The following is a 16,437-nucleotide window of genomic DNA, read 5'->3' as shown; positions in this document are numbered from 1 at the left end:
CAATCAATGCAGAAAATTATATGCCAACTGAATACACAAAACTGCAGTACATGAACACAAAGGATACACATATACACAGTCAATAGAATACGGAAAAAGCCAAACTTTTGTTTTCAAATAAAACAGCTAACTGTATAAACTGTATAAATATTTACCTACAAAAACAGCAGTGTACCATTGTGCAAGAAAACAGGAATTGAACAAATTATTATTACAGTCTTTAAACCAGACTCCATTTAAATGTTTCTGTGGCCTGCTTAACATTCCATGCATATTTCTGGCAAGGTAGCTCTGGCTGAAGTTCAAACTGTCCTTTTCTAACTTTCACTTACTATAAAAAATTGTTTAATATAGAAAAGTATACAGCAAATGTTCTTATTTTACCAACATCTAAAATACTGACACTTGTGTTCGGTAACTCTACATGGAAACTTTTAGAGCAACTCTTCAAAGTGAGATTGTGTTTACCAGACCACACCATCTATAAATGTTACATACTTCCATAATCTTTAAACTGTAATAAATTCTTCATTTAGCTGATGCAAGTTTATGAAAAATACTAAAAACCTATTTTTTAAAATTGATGTTTTTTCACTCATTGAGTTCATTTAATCTTATTTATTACATGCCACCAAGCCCAAAAGATGTGAAGTCATTCTGTGACAATGTAGTCCAAAGAAATCTGTAGTAGCCCACATAGTCCTCAAATTGATTAGAAAAACACTAATTTACCAAATTTCTCCCTAAATGTTATCTTCTGATAAGGTAAACTATCATATTATATAATTATGTCTCAAGCGCCTGTGTTTCCAATTTGTTCAAACCAGCTAATAAATCAGCATGGTCATGCTGCAAAGTTATAGTGGATTCTATAATAGCACTTGAAAAATGAAAACACTCCAGGCTTCTAGTTATACACCACTCACAAAACTATGTATGGGCACTAACCACAGACAGTGCTGCTTTGTCTCCTAAAATAAGTTTTTACCGCTCAAATAATATTTACAAATTGGAAGTAAAAAGATACCTTAATACTATACAGAAATGACTGAGGACCTGATCCTGCAAACACACACACCTAACTTAAGTGAGTTGGTCCACTTCAGAAGTCAGTGTGATTATTCATGCAAGTAAAGTTAAGCATGTGCAAGCGTTTACAGGGACTGAGTACTGTATCAGAATAAAGCTATGCAGCTCAGTCAGTCTATCCACTGTAAGAGACTTTATGCTCCATTTCTTTTAAAAACACAGCTACATCTAAAATAGTGCAGTTTAACGGGTGTGGGAGTTGTTTGGGGTTTCTAGAGCAGAGAAGCAAAGATTCCACACAGGGCCCCTTTAAGAATATTTAAATCGGAGGAGGCCTAAACATTTTTCTGTTCTTCTGAGAAGGAATGTATTAGATTTCAACAAGTGACAACTCCGTACTTCTAAACTACACCACCCTGCACCAAATAATATCTCCACTTTCACACTTCAGAGCAAAGTGATATTTCACCCGACTACAAATTCTTTAAAAGGCTTATGCTGAAATACAAACAACAGTTTGCAGAAGTTTCGATGAGAGCAAGAAGAGTTCCTTTGACTTCATATTGGGAATTGAGTTAAAAATTACTAGAGCAACCCGTGACTTAAAAAACCCAATCAAGCCTTTTAAATCTGTTGCGGGAAGTGTCCTTTCTGGATTTCCTTGGCTTGTAAACTTACACCATGGAACGGACAAACCACCACCATCGCCAGATCAATAAAATCGAGTGCCGCCGACCGGCTGCTCTTTCAGGTGGCTTCAGCCCATTATTGCAAGCTGAAACGCTGCGACAGTTTTGCAACTTGGAAGGTCTCTTTCTGTCCGTGCCGTGCGGGCTGAACCTGGCTCCAGCAGAGCGGGCAGCCCGGCGAAGGCGTGACGGCCCCAGCCAGCGCGCACACACCTCCCGACCGCTCGGCTGCGTGAGCGCGGAGAGGGCGAGCGGGCAGGGGCTGGATTCGAAACCCGGGCCCGCTAGCCTCCAAAAGCAAAGCTGAGGCGAGGCAGCCGATCCACCCTAGCCCGGGCTGCTGGGAGGGAGCACAAAGGGGCAATGGAGACCCCCCCCCCAAGAGGAGGTGGGAACAAGGGGGCATCAGCCAGATGTGACCAGGGGCTCGCCAGGCTCCAACCCCATGTGCTCCCCCCCCCCCCGGCTCCGTGCAGGCGGCGTGGGTGCCCCTTACCTGTCCCGGGGGTCGATCCACGAGGTCTGCCGGGTGTTGTGGTCGATGTAGAAGACGCGCCCATCGAAGTCTCTCGCCTCCTCCCAGCCCGCGGGCAGCGGCAGCTCCGAGCTCTCCCGGCCCCGCGGGCCGCCCCCCGCCGCCGGCTGCCCGGCTCCCTGCTGCGGCGGCTGCCGCCGCCGCCGGCCGCTCACCCACGGCATGGCCCCGCCGCTCCCCGGCCGCCGCCACCCGGCCCCGGCCGCCGCCCGCTCCCCGTCCGGCCCCGCTGCCGGGCCCCGGCCGCCCGCCGCCGTCGCCGCCTCCAGCGCTACCAAGCGGCCCCGCGGGGAGCGGGACTCGGGCGGCTCCGGCAGCGCCGCGCCGGGCTCATCCTCCCCCGCTCCGAGCCGGGACCAGCCCCGCCGCTAACCCCGCCCGGCAGCGGCCCCGAGAGCCCGCGTCGCCCAGCGCCCGCCCCGCTCACAGCCCCGCCGGCTCCCCCCGCTCCAGCCCGGCGCCTGCCCCGGCCATCTTCCCTCCCTCCCTGCGCCAGGGCCGGCCCCTCCCGGCGATTCCCACGCTGGGGCGGGGAGCGGCGCTTCCCCTCCGCCTCCAGCCCCGGCGGCGCAGACACTCCCCTCCGGCCAGGGGAGCAGGCCCGGGAGCGGGGGTGAGGCGCGGCGACCCAACTTAGCTCCTGGCCCAGGTGGCACGGAAACAAACCCGGGCGTAAGGGAAAGGGGGCGAGGGGAGGGGATCCGGAGCGGCGGGTCCACGCGGGGCTTGCCCCTGAATTCGGAGCCGGGTTCGGGTTACAGCCACACGCCCCCATCCAGGGCAGTGGCTCGGCCTGGGGCGAGAGAGCCGCCCCTGTGTGAAACCGCTCCAAGTTGGGGGTTGTGTCGTTCCCACATCTAACCCCTTCTAGATCATGCGAATTTCACCCCTCGCCTCTGTTCACACCGGCACTTGGCAGACTGAGGCGCAATTAGGGAGGGACTGGAGCGGCCACACGACATGCCTGGATCCCAAAGCCCAGATCCTCACGGTACTTCGGCTCCTAACTTTAATTCATTTCGATGGAAGCTTGGAGCCTTTGGAAAATCTGGGACCACGTGTCCGTCAAAATCTGTAGCTGTCATTAAGATGGTAGATAATATGTATGTGCGTGTATGGGGAATGTTTGACCCTTAGGGCCTCCAGGAAATAAGATTTAAAGGCATGCAGAAGAGACCAGCTACACAACATCAAGGCAGCCTTAACACTGACTGCCTCCCGTGAGTTGGCAATAGCCACTGGGAATTATTCACATCCACTCTAGCTGCATATACTGTGTTAGGTGTAGCTGTACTCAGTGATGGACAGAGGAGTTGGAGAAGCTGATCATTGTGATATGAGATGTGCGGGGGTTTGAGCCTCTCTCCTTTCCCCCCATGTGTCCCCATTTCTCATGGTACACAGGCATCTGTGTCCTTTGATCAGCATCCCTCTTTCAGTGCTGAATTGTGGTGTATTAGTAGCAACGCACAAGAGTCTCCTTGCCATGGGGATTGCCAGCGGTGAGAAGGGATATGAGAGTGGGGCATCACACAGAGCTAAGGTTGTGTTGGTATGTACTTTAACTCTTTCCGACTTCCGGAACTTTCTTTGCTTTTCCTTAACCCTTTATTTCCTGATTTTCAAAGATCTGAGTTTAGCTGAACTTGTTGTTTCAGAAGGGCACAAGGCATCTCCAGGCAACTTTAATTCTAGGGAAAAGTTTTGAGGTATTTAATTTTTATTTCTTTAAAAGTAATTTATTAGCACTTCCATGTATCATACCCAGCTCTCCCTTCCACAGCCTTGGGCTCCTTCACAGTGATTGGTCCCAGTGCAGAATGCACTGGCTGCATGTTAGGCCCTTCCCTGCCTCTGCATCTTCTCCATGTCTCTGCCAATCTAGAACAGCCTGGCTCTCCCTCCTCAACCATCCACTCCATGCAGAGGCAGGCAGCAGCATGGAACCTGCAGGTGGAGGGTTCAGGGTCAGGGACAAAGAGTCAGCGGGGACATGTTTTGAAGAGGAAACAGACATTGTGGATGACCAGAGAGGAAGGATGTCCAGGGGTTAGGACCTGAAACTTGGGTCCAATTTGCTGCTCTGTGACAGACCATTTGTGACCAAGTCAGTCTCTCTGTGACTAAGCTCCCCATCTGTAAAAATGGGAATAATAGCACTTCCCTGCAGAAATGGAGCCCTTCGGTCTACCTGCCTTAGGCCCACAAGCAGGTGGTTTCAGGGGCCGCATTTCCGTGGAAGGGGCAACAGAGTGAATCAGTGCCCAGAAGTCTCCCAGAGAAGCCAAAGGAGGAAACAGCTCTGCAGCCTTCTGAGACAGCCTGCTTAAAATATCTAGGTGTCCAGAGGTTTGGATTCCCCTCACAGCTGTTTATTGAGTAGCCATGAGGGAGCACTTGAATGGAGCTGGTGTAACCCACACACCTCCTGGGTGTGGTGCTCTGTCCCATCTAGTGGCACTGAGACCACTTAGAGATTAATGAGTCTGCTCTACAGCCGTAGCTAAGAGCCAAATGGCTTTTAGCTTATGCAGCAGAAGCACATTTACTAAGCTCTAGCGGTCCTAGTTTCAATCCTGTCTGCCAATGACTGGGGTCTGTTGGTGTTACAAGTGGGGACTGATCCAGGATTTCAACTGAGAAATCTCTGAAGCTTGGGATGCACTTCCTTAGCTAGGGAAAGTATATAACCCCCACACCTCCTGGGTGTGGTGCTCTGTCCCATCTAGTAGCACCGAGACCACTTAGAGAGAGAATAATGAGTCTGCTTTACAACCTTAGCTAAGAGCCACATGGCTTTTAGCTTATGCACTAGAGGCTCATGCATTTAGCTCTAGAGGTCCCAAGTTCAATCCCGTCTACTGACGACCGGGGTCTGTTGGCGTTACACTGGCACACATGGCATCTGTGAAAAGACCCTGGCCTGGAGGCTATCTTGAGAACCAGACAACCCCCACCTGAGAGAAAAGTGGGAAGGGTTTCTCAATTGCCTGTCAATTACCCCACAAGAGCAAGGACTCCCTCAGTCCTTAACACACACATGCATAAGATGTCAGGGCAGGGACTTTCTCAACCACCCCAAGAAACCTGAACAGAGAACCACTCAGCTTCTGAACAGGAACCCCACCCCAATCCCCCTGAGAGGCCAGGCCAGGTACCCCCAATCTTCAATTACCGCATCCTCCTGCCAGTTCCAGGGACAGGAGAGAACTGAGCACCTTGGAACCAATGGTTGTTTTTAAGGAGGATAGAGAAATCAGGCAGCACCACTAAAATTTTAATAGGAGGGGAGAAGCGTACTAGGCTCTGTGCCACTGCCCATTCTTTGCCATTCTCCTGTCTTTCGTTCTGTGGTATGTCTATTCCGCAAGTGAAGGTGCGATTGTAGCAAAGGTAGACAAACCTGCCAGGGACCTTGGGTATGTACCCTGGTTGGTAGCCCATGCTGAAGTCTGTGGCACTATGCCTACACTACTGTTATTACCACTGCAAGTATTTCTTCACACAGCTCACAGTCAACTTGTGGAACTCTTTGCCAGAGGATGTTGTGGAGGCCAAGACTATAACAGGGTTCAAAAAAGAACTAGATAAGTTCATGGGGGATAGGTCCATGGTGTCCCTAGCCTCTGTTTGCCAGAATTTGGGGATGGGCTACAGGACATGGATCACTTGATGATTACCTGTTCTGTTCACTCCCTCTGAAGCACCTGGCATTGGCCACTGTCAGAATACAGGATACTGGGCTAAATGGACCAGTATGGCTGTTCTTATGTTCACTGCTAGTTATACTGAAGCTAGCATGATATGCCTACCTGTATTACAATCACACTTTCACTTGCAGTGCATTAATGAAAAATGTAGTATCTCAGGCTGCATGACAGCTCCCTCCTCCGCTCTTCAAAAAATACCACTGGCTCCTCTCAGCCAGCTCTACTTCTTGGAGGCCTCTCTTGTCTAACAGGAGTAAGGTACCCAGTATAATGCAAAATTTCTCTACATTAGGTAGAACAGGAGAAACAACCTGCAGCCAAACCAGAATGCTGTGCACAATGTATAGCACTTAAGTTTATCCTGAGTTTGTTTTGCAAGAAAGACAACACAGTTTGTACAGTACATGCATACTGCCAACATTTGCAAACAAAGAAAATAATTATTAATTAAATTATTATAATTACAATTATAGTTATAAAATGAATACATTTATTTTCATCAGCTCATTGTCTCACACCCACTGCATGCATTCAGTACCTCTCAGCTCTCACTTATTTCACATATTTTCACTCCACACCCACTTTCACTCCACTCCAAGTCGTTACACCCACAAACACACACACTCATTCACTCCTGAGGCACATCTTACTTCACATCTACCCAAATTCATTCTACATTTACCCACCCACTTCTTCTGCATGCACACGCACCTTCCCTGTCATTTTGAACATATATATGTCACTAATTCTGCACAGCCATCTGCTTACCCTACATCTGCCCATTCCATATGCACATATACCCACTCCCATGAATGCCAACCCAGTCCCTATCAACTACATAGTTTCTGGCCTTTCTACTAGTCTACAGGGAAAATCCTTTATCTGTGGGGAAATCTTTACCTGATTGACTGGCTCATCTTCATTCCTTACTTGTTTGGAAATGGCAGCCAATCAGAACTGGTAGCTGGGAGAGCTCCTGTTTCTCCAGCTTCCAGTTGTGAGCAGCTATTCTAAGTTTATCCCCCATATCCTGCTGTCCCCAACCCATCTGAATCCTCCACACACATTCTTCTGACGGAGGAGCACTGATGGATTCTCCCCTCCTCCCATCTCATTGTAATCAGAGGTGGCCCGCTGAACCCCTCATCTTCCAGTCTTCAGGGAGCCACTGTGCACTAATCCAGCAGAGAGTAGGAAAATTAAGGGAAATTTTAATTTCCCCGACTGTGCTCTGCCAGCATCATCCCCTGGGGGAAGAATAGCTTAATCCTGCTGATGGAGAAACCCTATTATGACTGAAAAACCCCTCCCATGGGACTGGAGCTTCCCTTGGGCTGCCTGCTCACTGTTAGATTAGAGATCAGTGGTCCCCTTTGGTGACCTCCCTAAAACATAAGAACAGGAGAGTTAGCTGATCAACCTTTGAAACCAATGGGTTGGTAAGAGAAGGCCATTGAAGCTCCCCAGAAGACACCAGTGATAAGTGGGGAGCCAGAACTTGGGGTTAGGTGTGTGGGTCAAAAGGGGACAGAGGGATATTGGGGTGACATGGGTAAATGAGGGGATGGAGTGACACAACAAGGTGACTGCACATGGGGGCAAGATGACAAATTTCATGTGGTGCTCCTATTGTATGTTATTAACATAACAAATGTCATCAAAAGGCTACCAGACATGGATTTGTCGTTGTCTCACTATGATTAGCAATGTGAAATTTGTTAAGGGTCCCTGTCTGGGACAGCACAGAAGAATCATAGGACCAGCTGTGTGTGTGTACCAGCTCAATGTGACTATCTTTCAAGAGTCCTCAAGGTGAATAACATTAACGTTGTTGCTCTGCAAGAAACTCATGTGGCAGACAATGAGCAAACTGCAAGATACAAATGCATGGCTGTGAACTGATTGCCCTCATGAATGATGCAAAGTATGGCCTTGCCATGTGCATCAGGCATGGTCTTAAAGATGTCTTAGTCCTGGAGGAATCCAAGACCATGGGAATCTATTGCTCCAATAAGAATCAGACAACTGACCATAATGGATATCCACAAACCTCCAAACCTTGAATGGTCAAATCTTGCTTTACCATCATTTCTCCACCTAGCTGTGTACCTTGGTGATTTTTAACAGCCACCATTCACAATGAGGCTATTGCAGAAATGATACTGCTGGTGAGCAACACACAGATTGGGCCTTGCTCACAGATGTCCTCCTTCTTTAAAACCCCAAGCAACCGGGGCTTTTCACTTGGCCAAATGGAATACTGAACACAACCGAGACCTCTGCTTTCTGATGAAAGACAATAGCAGCGTACCCTTGTAAGCATCATGAACAGTGCTTTGAAATGTTCTTCACAGTGAACACTACCCCACTATTCTGCTTGTTGCCTTTGGATTACCATTGATTGAATCAATGCCAAAATGGTGCTGGAATTTCCGCAAAGTGAACTGGGTTGCATATACCGCAGAAGTTGAAGCTGTGATATACTGTATCATATACCATATCTTTGAGACCATCCCAGAAAACAATAAGCACTCTGTTCACTTTCTTATCAAATCTGCTGCAAAACACATTCTCCACTGCTATTGCAAGGCCTATACTCTTTGCTGGCAGCTGGCAACAGGAGCACTCTTCAAAGACTATGAGAAGAGTGGTGATCCAGACACAACAAAAGCTCTAGTAGAATCATTGAATTCTGCCCATCTGAAGAGAACAAGACGGTGGAGGATCTTGACTTCGTGCTTTCCAGTCACAAATCCTGGGCACTCTTCCATAAGCTTGGAGTTGCTGACCCAGTAAAACACCATCAACTGAAAGTGATGGCCAGTGCTCTCTCTTCACACCTTGAAGACCAAAATTGACAAGCCAGTTAGACAGAAGGGTCAGAAAGAGCTCTTTTAAACATATGACAAAGCTCACCACTATCACCCCCTCTTCACTATAGAAGAAATAAGCAAGGCTTTTATGGCCACTAAAGCAAAAAAGCTGTTGGCAAGGTTGGCATTTATCCTGAATTCCTTAAGAATTTAGGGCCAAAGAGACGAGCATGATTGGCAGACCCATTCATTGCCATACATTTGACTGGGAAGATCCTAAAAAGCTGGCAAGAGCTGAAAATCATTGCCTTCCCCAAAAATGGGAACCATTAAATGATGCTGCCAGCTATCACCCAACATCACTCCTCTCAACAATTCTCAGGTTAGTGGAGAGGGTGTTTCTGGCCCATTTCATCCCTATCTTTGAGACCATCCTGCCAAAAAACAGGCTGATTTCAGACAAGGAAGAAGTTGCCATGACCAGGTTCTCACCATGACTAGTCACATTAAGGCTGGCTTCCAGCAGAATATAAGAACCAGAAGAGCAATATCTCACAAGCCTTTTTCGGATCGGGCTAAAGCTCTTAAAAAACACCTTCGTCCAATCCAGAGGCATACTGGAAAGAGTTCTGGGATAATACTAATGTCCCAAATAAACCCCTGATTGCTGGCCACACAGAAGAACTCTCAGGCTTCAACATACCCCAAAAACAATGTTCGTCACTGAATTATTTCAGAATATCACATGACAGATGCTGTCATCTCTTACACCTCTGAAAGATGAGAGATAATGCACAATATGACTGTGGACACTAGTCATACATGATGGACCACATTGTAAATCAGTGCCTGCTTTGATCATTTGCCAGTGGCATTTCAGACATACACCAACCCACTGCCATAGTTATTCACTAGCTCATTTATCTGGACTGGGCTATTTGAATGTTGCTAATCACCTGTATTACCAAATAAAATAAGGTAGGGACAGAGGGCTGCCTTTGCGGGGAATCAGGAGCAGCATGCAATGGGTGGAAGTGGTGGCTGCACACATAGGCTAGGCATATGGTGGGAATCCTGAGCAGAAGCTATCTGCTTAAGGGAAGCTGAGGACCATGGAACCTCATTGCTGACCTGGGGCTCACTGGCCAAGAGGAGAACTATGGTGATGGAGAGATCGGGGGGTTGCTCAGTGGCAGCATCTTCACTCTCTGGCCTGGGACTGGGGGAGTACAAGGGTCTGAAGAGCTGTCTGGAAGATCAAAAGGCTCAGTGCTGCATCTGGGAGGCAGGCCAGAAGTCAGACTCTGCCCACCTCTGTACTGAGCAGCCAGGCTATCCCCTCAGCACATGGAGCAGCTTTGATTAGCTGCTTTTCTCCAGAAAGTGGGGGAATGGGGAGAAGCAGCTGGCTAGTGGGGGGAGGTGTTATCCATAGCCTATGGAATTTCCCTGTAGAAGGCTCTGAAAGCCCCTGGTCTGTGGGAAAAATTTCTATGGTTGGCAGGTCTGAATCTGAGTTGACATGAAAGCTTTCATTGGAGAAGGTTGTTTTATTAAGGAGGAATTTGAGTGAAGAGAAATCTAGCCAGTCTTCATCAGCAACTTAGAGAGAGGAAGGGACACAGTGGTGTGAAGAGCTCATAAGATAGAGATCTATTGTTGTTGTAGTGGTGGATTTGAAGCTGACCAGTGCAACCAAGGTCAGTCTCAGGACGAGTGGAATGAGCTTTGGATTCCAGAACTGAAGCCAGAGGTCAGAGCCAGTACTGGGGTCAAAAGACAAGCTATGGATCAAGCCAGAGTCAGGAGTTAAGCCAAGAGCCAGAGTCAGGCCTGAGGGTCACTATCAGGAGTTCAGGAACAGAGAAGCAGGGCACGTGTAATAGCTAGCTAGGGATACTCACTGTTGCCTGGACACTTCCTGCTAAGCTCCATGGGTTTATGAAGGGCCAAGGAACCAACAGGGATCACTAAAATCACTATCGGGTCACTCAGTGTGGAACTTCCCATGACCTAGAACCTCTGCAGATTGTGGATCACAGAGTGTGCCTGAGTTACAGCTGCTGGTGGGTGGCAGTTTGGGGATGTTGGTTGTCAAGCAGGCCCAGGTTCAAGTCCTGCTGATCCTATAGCCAGGAGGATAAAGGGAAAGGATCTATTGTTTTTCTGCTATTTGTATTTTATTTCCTCTTTTCTCTCATGCAAATATTACTTTCAATGGGATATGGAGCCTTTTACCTCTGTGTCATTGGTTCAAATCCAGCTCAGGAAAAGACAGAAAGCTGTCACCCAACTACTGTTTGGTGGGCTACTCCTTAGTAACTAAATATCAACATTTAGAAAATCATCAATGTTACTCAATTGACATCTTCAGCAGAGGGTAGGAATGAATGATTTTTGCGACTAAATTACCCTCACTTTTGAGATGGTTCTTTCAGAACAGGATTGAGACAATTTACTATTAAAATATTATCCACCTTGAGAGTTGCACCTCCTCAGGGAGGTGCAGTTCCTCCCGCAAGCTCCTGGATGTGCACGCAGGAGTGTGCATGGATGATGCAGCCTGCTGTACAAGACAGTGCCTATGGGGCACCCAGAAAGAGCAGTCCCTGCACTGTAATGAGCACAGGGATTGAAACTGCAGTTAGCCTTTATGTGAGTGCAAATCGGGTATTTAAATGTTCAAGTGTAAGAAAATGTGTCCACAATTATTTTTTCTCACAAAATTGCACATACACTTATTTGAGAATCCAGAATCTGACACCACCTCTGTAAATTACAGCCTTAGGGTAGATCTATACAGCCTGGGTCAATAGACATGGGCTAGTGGGGCTCATGCTAGCATTCTAAAAATAGGAGTGTAGACAGTGCTTTGACTTGAGGCTTAGGCTCTGAAGCCTAGGGAGGGTGTAGACTGGCTTTTACAGTGACCCTTTTCGTAATGCACACCTGAAAGGTAATACTATGAAATACAGTGTAGTCGGAAAGCTCTTAATGTATAGCATTTATTAGATGGTAACTTAAAAGTGAAAATAATTCAACAAAATATTGTAAAGAAACCAAATTAGGCAGAAACAACAGTACATGATCTCTCTCTAAACTCATCTGCTTACTAACATGGATATAACTGCAGATAGGAAAGTTGTGAAATTTACAGGAGTTAGTAAAGTTCATCCTTAAATAATCATAGCAGACTTTTTGTGTAGGTGAGTTACCATGAGCAGACAGCCATATTTGGGAGTTGCCTCTGTGTTTTTAAATCCTCTGTTCCTCTGTATAACCCTTAGCTCTCACTCACTCTTCTCTGGGAGGATAGGGATAAAGGCAATCTTACTTCCTGTCTTGCAGTCCTTGCTGGCCATTTTCATACTATCTCCAAATAAAGTATTGTTCAAGTTAATGTAAAACTGCTCACTAAAGAAACCATACAGCTCAATTTACTAGGACAGGCCCAGTTTTTCATTTAACATCTTGGTGTCTCAAGAGACTGAAATGCCCCCAGTTTTTTTCATTTATCAATCAAAACATTTTAGATTTTTATAACTATGAAATGTTTTCTCCCAATATATTCCTATCAGAGGTTTCTTACTATCCTGTTTCACTCCCGTGACACAGTGAGAATATGTTTCATACCAGCCATTGTTCAAGGCCTAAGCTTGTCATAACTTGTCAGGCAACAACGTTGCAATCTTAATTCATTTATTCAAATTTCTACAGTGTAGCTATATGGGATGAACAAGTTTAGTCAGTGCATAAGTCCTGCTCAGGCCCCAAAGGGGTGTTTGAAGGTCAAGAGGTGGGCACCTAGCAGACCTCTGATTACTTGTTTTCCCTCCTTCTATGGTTATCAGTGGAAGAGGTAGACCTGAGCCTTTCTTTGATCTGCTTTGTTGTTCCAAGTGGAGCTTTCCTAATCCAGGCAGAGCAGATCAGAGACGAGAGACTTTGTGACCCTAAAAAATGTTGCCACAAAACCAGTTTTTGATTTTGAAAATTGGCTCTCACAGCACTGAACCTCCCACCCATTCACACATCCACCCATCCAGGACAACTGCTCTTCCACCTTTGTCCTTATGAGGAATGTTGGTCCCCACCTCACCAATTGTCCTATTTGCAAACTTAAGGGCCATTTCACATAACTGCTTTTCCAGCTAGCTACTAACAGGCGTGGGTAAGAACTCTTTCCTTCTGAGAAATGTATACATGACAGAAGTTTTCATACTTTTTTGATTCTACAGAAGAAACCCCAGTGAGAGTCCAGCTAACTTTAAGGATTGCAGAAACAGAAACAGTTCTCTGTAACTGCAGAGAACTATGTTAGGGTCCAAAGAGGGTATCACTTGTTTCTTCTTTGATCCTTGAATTATGCACACTAACAGCACCACCCAGTGGTCAGGAGACTCCATTATTGCCACTTCTCTGCTCTTCCTCATTCAGTACATAGGTGGATCACATTAAGCTCTCATGTAAAGGTTCACAGACTGGTTTGTTTCTAGAAGTTATTTGTAAAATGAATACATTGATTTTTCTTTCTCTTTAGGGATTATTTTAAAAAATATATAAACAGGGACCTTCCTAAGTGAAGGGCCTCATGGAGATTCTGTGCAGGGTCTCTAGCACAATTCTAGTTCACGCCACGATTCCTGTTTCCCTCACCAACACTCTGCTGCTTGTTCTCAAACTGACATTACTGGAGAGATATGTGTTCCAATGTGAGATGTTTGCTGTGGAAAGCAAGCTGCTTTTGTGTTACAATCACATGATTATGGTTCACTTTCCCTTTTAATTCAAAGATGTTTTGGCTGCAGTAGAATGAATGCTCAGAAGAAAATATTTTTCCTGTTTAAAGAAATGCATTTTTGGTTTAATAGTGTGAAAATAATGCTCACTAGTTATGTATTTTGTGATTCTAATAATCAAACATGCTATAAAGCACCTGGGAATGTGTTTACAGATCAGTGGAGGGAGAAATCTGTTCCTCAGTTCCATCAGTCTGGCTGAAGTGATCACTTTCCTATCATGACCAATGGGCAGATAGCATAGATTCCCAGGTAACAATTCCACACAGGCATGTTCACAAGCTTTTCCAGGCTATGGTTATTTTATCTGCCTTTTTATAGTGTCATCATCAGCAGCTGTTTGCAACAAAATTTTAACGGTATTTTCAGCTATGCTGGAGAGAAGAAAATAAAGGTCTGTAAGTGTCCAGTTTTAAATCTCTCTCTAGGATCCTGTTATCCTCTGAACTGTCATATTGCAGATGATACAAACCTGGGAGGTATTGCCAATTTAGAGAAGGACCGGGATATCATACAGGAAGATTTGGATGACCTTGTAAACTGGAGTAATAGTAATAGGATGAAATTTAATAGTGAGAAGTGTAAGGTTATGCATTTAGGCATTAATAACAAGAATTTTAGTTATAAGCTGGGGACGCATCAATTAGAAGTAACGGAGGAGGAGAAGCACCTTGGCAGATTGGTTGATCATAGGATGACTGTGAGCCGCCAATGTGATATGGCCGTGAAAAAAGCTAATGCGGTCTTGGAATGCATCAGGCGAGGTATTTCCAGTAGAGATAAGGAGGTTTTAGTACCATTATACAAGGCACTGGTGAGACCTCACCTGGAATACTGTGTGCAGTTCTGGTCTCCCATGTTTAAGAAGGATGAATTCAAACTGGAACAAGTACAGAGAAGGGCTACTAGGATGATCCGAGGAATGGAAAACCTGTCTTATGAACGGTTTCAGAGTAACAGCCGTGTTAGTCTGTATTTGCAAAAAGAAAAGGAGTACTTGTGGCACCTTAGAGACTAACCAATTTATTTGAGCATAAGCTTTATCACATCCAATGAAGTGAGCTGTAGCTCATGAAAGCTTATGCTCAAATAAATCGGTTAGTCTCTAACGTGCCACAAGTACTCCTTTTCCTTTTGCTGTCTTATGAAAGGAGACTCAAGGAGCTTGGCTTGTTTAGCCTAACTAAAAGAAGGTTGAGGGGGAGATATGATTGTTCTCTATAAATATATCAGAGGGATAAATACCAGAGGGGGAGAGGAATTATTTAAGCTCAGTACCAATGTGGACACAAGAACAAATGGATATAAATTGGTCATTGGGAAGTTTAGACTTGAAATTAGACCAAAGTTTCTAACCATCAGAGGAGTGAAGTTTTGGAATAGCCTTCCAAGGGAAGCAGTGGGGGCAAAAGACCTATCTGGCTTTAAGATTAAACTCGATAAGTTTATGGAGGAGATGGTATGATGGGATAACATGATTTTGGTAATTAATTGATCTTTAAATATTCATGGTAAATAGGCCCAATGGCCTGTGATGGGATGTTAGATGGGGTGGGATCTGAGTTACTACAGAAAATTCTTTCCTGGGTATCTGGCTGGTGAATCTTGCCCATATGCTCAGGGTTTAGCTGATCGCCATATTTGGGGTCGGGAAGGAATTTTTCTCTAGGGCAGATTGGAAGAGACCCTGGAGGTTTTTTGCCTTCCTCTGTAGCATGGGGCACAGGTCACTTGTTGGAGGATTCTCTGCTCCTTGAAATCTTTAAAGCACGAGTTGAGGACTAAAAGCCTCAGTTGTGCCTTTTAGTCACAGATCCATTGTGGGGGTGATGTGAAGCGGCACTATCCCAGGAAGCACTCAGTGAGAAAAAGGAATGAGGAGTACTTGTGGCACCTTAGAGACTAACAAATTTATTTGGGCATAAGCTTTCGTGGGCTAAAGCCCACTTCATCAGATGCATGCAGTGGAAGTTCACCTTCTGGAGGGAGAATTCCTCCCCAGACTCCCCAGTATGCCTGGTTAAGAACAATCACAACTTCTATTTTTATAGAAGCATTACGTTCATATCCAGTATACAGAATGGATTTTCTTACCTAACATTGCTTGGTATTTTGTTCTGGTTTTTATGCGGACAGCTCTGTCTCACCAGCTGGGAGAGCACTGTTCTTTTAAGTAAACAAAAGCCTCAGAAACCAAGTCAATCCTTGGTATCAGTGACTGTGGTACAGCTCTTTGCCAGAAGCAGGATGCATGCAAGGAATTTCTAATACTCAGTGATAATAGGTTAAGGATGTTTGTGCTGTGTTGCTTCTGAGCATCAGCTTCCCTTAGCAAATACTTGTCCCACAGAAACTATGTAGACAGCTTACGGGCTGGCAATAATACCAGAATTAAAACAAAACAAAAACACACCTTTTGTATGTTTTTATGTCAGGCATTTCACATAAACCTTAAAATTTCAACTGGTCTCCAATGAGCCTAATCAAGATTTAGGTTGGTTTATACTATCAAGAGATCAGTTATGCTTTTACAAACCTCAAAAGTGAATTTCAATTGCCCAGCAATTTTTCAATTATTTACAAATCAGGAACTGATCTTTTAAATTAATTCCGAGACCCCTCAGCACTGTAAAATAATGTCTCTGAAATCATCCTGCTGTTCCATCCTTAATATAGGAAACTTGCTCCAAGCAAGTTTCTGTAATACATTTAGACTGGTACAGTCCATGATAATCATATCCTCATATGGCCCTGGTGCAGAATAAATGGAAGAGTACATGGGGAACTCCCCATATCTAAGTCAGATCAGCATCCAATAGTCAGTCTTTATACATCCAGCTAAGTAAAGCAATATGGAATTCA

General features: G+C 45.5%; 1 protein-coding gene across 4 annotated transcripts in view; it reads right to left on the bottom strand.

The window, feature by feature from the left end:
• Window positions 1-2,432, bottom strand: part of WWC3 (WWC family member 3) — a 169,536-nt gene extending 167,104 nt beyond the window's left edge. For 3 of the 4 annotated variants that reach the window (XM_084641561.1, XM_084641562.1, XM_084641563.1), the window contains exon 1: window positions 2,215-2,432. In XM_084641561.1, the coding sequence (XP_084497687.1) occupies window positions 2,215-2,417 (203 nt within the window). In that variant the 5' untranslated portion in view covers window positions 2,418-2,432. Of the gene's footprint in view, window positions 1-1,707; window positions 1,836-2,214 lie in introns of those variants that run through there. The other variant, XM_084641564.1, reaches the window with a different exon arrangement.
• Between the last annotated feature and the right edge of the window lie 14,005 nt (window positions 2,433-16,437).

Source organism: Lepidochelys olivacea, assembly GCF_965140295.1.
Source record: "Lepidochelys olivacea isolate rLepOli2 genome assembly, chromosome: 1".
In the NCBI taxonomy this organism is placed as follows: Eukaryota; Metazoa; Chordata; order Testudines; family Cheloniidae; genus Lepidochelys; species Lepidochelys olivacea.
This window is presented reverse-complemented; position numbering and strand designations above follow the sequence as displayed.